This window comes from Notothenia coriiceps, unplaced genomic scaffold (genome assembly GCF_000735185.1).
Source record: "Notothenia coriiceps isolate Sejong01 unplaced genomic scaffold, NC01 NC01_scaffold00006140, whole genome shotgun sequence".
Taxonomy (NCBI): Eukaryota; Metazoa; Chordata; class Actinopteri; order Perciformes; family Nototheniidae; genus Notothenia; species Notothenia coriiceps.
In genome coordinates, this window is record NW_011338841.1 from 52,616 (window position 1) to 57,755 (window position 5,140).

Genomic DNA, 5,140 nt, shown 5'->3' on the forward strand with positions numbered 1-5,140 from the left:
AAGGCTTTCTCTTTTGCCGGTTATACCACAAGGTGAGTTCCTTTTTATTTCCTGCTTCTTCACACACATGCTCTGTGCAGTACAGGTTAGCTCTGAGTGTTAGCGATGCCCATGTAAACACCGACCATATTACGTCCAAAACAGTCGTGCATTGTTTCTGATAGCAACGTTTCTGATGGGGCCGTGGGTGTAAAGCCAGCCTACATTTCCGATATGACGTCATATCGGACGCAAATCTGGATCAGCTCCGTTGTAGCCCCGTTTTTAGAGATTTGGGTACGGAGGAAAAGAGAGAAGTTCTCTCTTTTCCTCCGTACCCAAATCTCTAAAAACGGGGCTACAACGGAGCTGATCCAGATTTGCGTCCGATATGACGTCATATCGGAAATGTAGGCTNTCCCATATTAAATGTTAGGACATTAGAACTTCCAGTATTGGTGCTAAGGGCAAATTATTTTTGACCGGACATTTTGACCGGAGAGATTTAGATTTGGCGGTCTTCAGCATATTTTACCGGTCAAAGTCCGGTAATTACCGGCTAACGGAAACTCTGGATGGCACATCTCTTTATTTTACCTTGTGCTACAACCCATGAATGCTATTGTAACACAGGAACAGGAAGGATGTTAGGGAGGTTTAGGGGAGCTGAAGGCACCTGTCGGGGAGGCAGCTTGCTAGTTTAAAGAAGGATCTGTTACAGCCCAGCTAGCAGCACAAAAACAGGTCACCTGAGCCCTGCTTCTCCTCCCAGCTGGGATACCACATGACTGGTTTGGGCCCCAGAGCCAGGCCGTTTGTTACTGGGTTGCTCAGGGTCTGGGTACCACACAAGTGAGCTCACTGGAGACCAGGCCACAGCCCCACAGCTTAACCCCATATGATGTGTGTGTAGATCAGTTAGAGCATTTAGAGGCCTTGTTCCAGGAGGACCACTATCCCGACGCAGAGAAGAGGAAAGTCATCGCCGCCTCAGTTGGTGTCACGCCTCAAAGAATTATGGTTAGAAGTTTTCCGACTCTTTTACATTTCTTATTTGGTGATTTACCTCCTCTAAGAGAGAATCAGGAATTAAGTTAGGTGCACCTCTTTTGGTTGAAACCTAAGTTCTTGTTGTCAATCAACAAAAAAAACGGGGGCAATTATCCCTTTTATTTAAATGACTTCTCCAATAATTGAGGATTCAGGGAAAAGTTTTCCTTCCTGTCTCAAAAGCGACTGCCTTCTTTCACCTCCCATCTTTCATTGTCTCGTCATCATCCTCAGTCCTTTTTACTGATCAATGTTATTGTCTTGTCTGCATGACGCTGTGAACCAGGTCTGGTTTCAGAACCGCAGGGCTAAGTGGAGGAAAGTGGAGCGCTCCATCACAGCGAGGGGTGAACACAGACAGAGCCGAGCTGGCAGCAGCAGCAGCCCCCTGCATCACCCAATCAATCCCAGCCTGGCACCCAACAGGTACTACACTATATCGCTCTGTGTTGGTCGTTTTTCTTGTTCTCAAATGGTCCAAGCTACTTTTGATTAGTCGTTATTTTATATATGATTGATTGTAACTTATGTTTATTCTCTTTTCAGTCAGGAAGTTCCCTGTTTTTCGAATCAGTTTGCCACAAAGCTGCCCCAGCTCGCCCCTGCAGCGCCTTCTTTCTCCGTCATCTCCAACCAGACTCCGCCCTCCTACAGCAACCTGATGGCCAGCCTCAACAGCCCAGGTGCTGTAACCCTCATTCACAATGAATCAAAAGCACCGCTCATGATTAGGTCCCAGTGCTCCACAAATACTACTTAAGAGAAGAGGCCCCACTGTGCTTTTTGTGTTTTCCCTTTTCCTGTAGTGTGTTATATATGTTTTTGTGCATGTAAATGGTCTGCAAAGGCTAAAATCCCAAAGTTCACACCAGAGGGAGTTTCTCTCCCACCTAAAACAACAAACTACTATACTAACATGTAAACATAGAATGCTACATACATTATACATGTGTGCAAGCTGCTGCAGTTCTTGAGTGACATTTTAAATGCAATGAGGTAGAGATCAACATTACATAAAGTACAGAACAAAAGCCTCAGAGTTCTTGGAGTGGGCAGACCTCAGGCAAGGTCAAATGCCCATTCTCCAAAAAAAGAGTACATATTGGATATTCAGAACACTAATATAGCAGCTAACAACTATTTGCCATGTTAACATATTGTGGCGTAATGTTGCTCTGAGTAGACACACAGAGGTAACAATTCAATCCAACATCAAGGAACTAGTGGGGACGGAGCCAGCTGTTTCCTACGTCTTGGCCCAAAAGCCGACTTGAACACCCATAACAAACTAACCAGTGGAACACTAGCACTTACAATCCACTACATTTAAACTCGGTGAGGCTTCCCCCTGCATGTGGAGATAGTACAATTCCCCAGAAAGCAAACTACAATGTCTCTTTAATCTCAGTATTTAATCTCTCTGTTTCATCTCCAAGGTCAATCCAGAGGGAGAGATGTGGGCCAGCACCAGCTTTCATCTCAGGGGGAGTTAGCAGAGTATCACCCCCGTCCCATTCACAGCCCCCCCCCTCTGCGGAGAGCCAGTCTACCCCTTTTCACAACGACCTACAACGCTGCCAACCCAGCTCCACCTCTCCTTAACACCCTGGCTCACAACCAACCTCTGTTCCTCGATGCTCTGGAGAGCGGCTCCTCCCAGGCTCTGCAGACTGACACCAGGTCAGCTCGGTTCGCAGCAGACTGTGACATGAATACTAGACGATGATTTGAACAGGGATGAGTAGTACAGAGGACAGGCTGCAGACAGGAGCAGGGATCCTGTGAATTACTGATATATAATGATGCTGCAGACAGCGCCTGTAGAGGGGAGTCAATTTCAGCTTGCTCTCTGAAATATTTGAGAAATCCTGCTGGGAGAAATAACAGTTAGGAATTGCTCTGTAGAAAATTACATGTCTTTGACTACTTCTATTTATCACAGCTCTTAAATAAATCCCCTAATGCTAGGCAATATAAAACGAAATAATAGCAATGAATTTTAATACCTGTTTAGCTCCCTGAGCACCAGATTGACTTACTCTTCTCCAAATGGCTGGTTGTTTTCTGCCTTATTTGCCATATACTCTTATTTGTTTTGGGAGTACAGATTAAGTGTTTTTTTTATGATACCTGTGTTTTTAAAACAGTGGTAGCCTACCCTTATTTCCCCCTGTAGTGTCGCTGGATGCCTTTTCATTCTCTGTAGCTCAGCGGGCGGTGGTGGGCTGTGACGGCAGGTTCCATTCAAACTGAATTGCAGATTATCGCTGTCTCTGCTTTTGAGTCCTTACGTGTGAACCATAAGACATATTCTCCTGTTGTGGTTAAAAGGGTCCTGTCATGACAGCTAGCTGATTTGAGTGACAAAATAATCATGACATTTGCAAAGGTTCCCAAAGTATTTTATTGGGCCCTTTCTACACTTTGGGTGAGATCGATATAAAGACATATGGAAGTATCTGAGCATAATATATATAACGTCCCTGCTACACATCGTATATATTTGAAGAAGTTGTTTTGACTAAATCCTTCTTTGTTTTGTCCGCAGTTCTCTATTTGACTTTGGGGATAAACTGGACTACCTGACCTCAGGCCAGCAGAACAACCCAATCTCCTACCAGCTCCAGACCTCTTACCCTTCCACTCAGCCCCAGCACCAACCTCAGGCATCTCTGTCCCGCATGGCCTACCTCACCCCCTCCCCCTACCTTACCCAAAACCCTCCAGATTCCAACCCTACCTCCTACCTGACCTTCGGCCCCGGGGGAAACTCCACTGGGATTGTGACCTACTCCACTGGAGGCCAAGCTTACTACCAGTCCCAGAGCGCAGGACAAATCCTAATGCAGTCGGCCGGTCATCCTGGTGAGTCAATAAAATGAGATTTTATTAGACTTCCTCATGGAAAAACAAAAACACACCAATCGAAGGGGTTTAAGCACACTGTTTTTCAAAGAAATAGATATTTACTTTTAGAAGATTGTTTTGCAGGTGTGTTGGTTGGTTTGTTTGCCTATCAACAGGATTAAAGAAAAAATACTGTCCAGATTTCCTTGAAACTTGGCAGAAAGATGTATCATGGGCCAAAAGAGTGGAAGACTGTAATCCCTATCCAAGCCTCGAGGGCCCAGAATGCGAGTCACCAAACATTTTCTGTCCAGAAAAAGAACAACATCCTTTAATTCCCCAAAAGTAGCCCACTCTGCTGCAGTTGGTTCTTGAGCAAGAACTAGACCATTAACAGATGTGCTTAGAGGTGTATTAGTTTGCCAGTTTTACTTTGTACTGATAGTGACAATCAGCTCCTGCTGAATGTGTGCTCCCTGCTGTCTTCTCAGGCCAGCCCTGTCTCCCCAGACAGCTCTCCAGTGCCCCCTTGTGTCAAGATTGAGTATGACAGCCCTCGAGAGATTCACAGCCACTTCCATTGCGACTTCTCCCTCAATAATTTTTGAAGAAATGTTTGTTTGTGTGAGAGTGTGTGCTTTAAGTGTTAATATGTCCTGTTTAAATGTAAGTAGTTCTCTGTTTTCCATTTGTATTACTATTAGGATGTTCTCGATATTACTGCAAGCTGGTTCGGTTGGGCCTTTAGCTGCAATAAATGCTCATTGTTCTGTTAATCCTTATTTATGCATTTGACCAGCATTGCTGTGGTTTCAATCAGCAGTCTCCGACATGTTATGGCTCAGAGGAAAGTTTTTATTGAGAAAATGTGGTTGCAGACCGGAGAGGGGCGTGGGAGGCGGGTTAATTGCAAAGCGTAATTGTTCCCCACATCCCCATCAGTATGTGCATGCATATTCACATTTTGACTTAGTGTTTCAAACACACAAATAGGCCTTAATGCGAAGTTTAAAAAATGATAGACAAAGGTTAAAGAGTGGACTGTGTAAACATTTTAATAGAAGCTCGCAACACCTTTTTGTTGTTGTTATCTTCCTAGTTTCAATTTGAAAACATTATTGTTAGATTTGTCAATAACTACAACTTACTCCATAACAGACTTGTGTATAAGCAGATAATTCATAGCTATATAATAAATTGGATATATCTTCATTCGAAAAAGTTATAATTGTTGACAAATATTGTAGATTAAAATGTTGTTATG

The 5,140-nt window shown here is 44.0% G+C and overlaps 1 protein-coding gene across 1 annotated transcript; it reads left to right on the forward strand.

Annotated features, from left to right (window-relative positions):
- Positions 1 to 897: 897 nt before the first annotated feature.
- On the forward strand, positions 898 to 4,420 carry LOC104943521 (homeobox protein NOBOX-like). Its single transcript, XM_010768962.1, has 6 exons — positions 898 to 999; positions 1,316 to 1,455; positions 1,576 to 1,712; positions 2,466 to 2,709; positions 3,578 to 3,894; positions 4,368 to 4,420. Exons 1-6 carry the CDS (start codon positions 997 to 999, stop codon positions 4,418 to 4,420), a joined length of 894 nt encoding a protein of 297 aa, XP_010767264.1. The 5' UTR covers positions 898 to 996.
- The last annotated feature ends 720 nt before the right edge of the window (positions 4,421 to 5,140 follow it).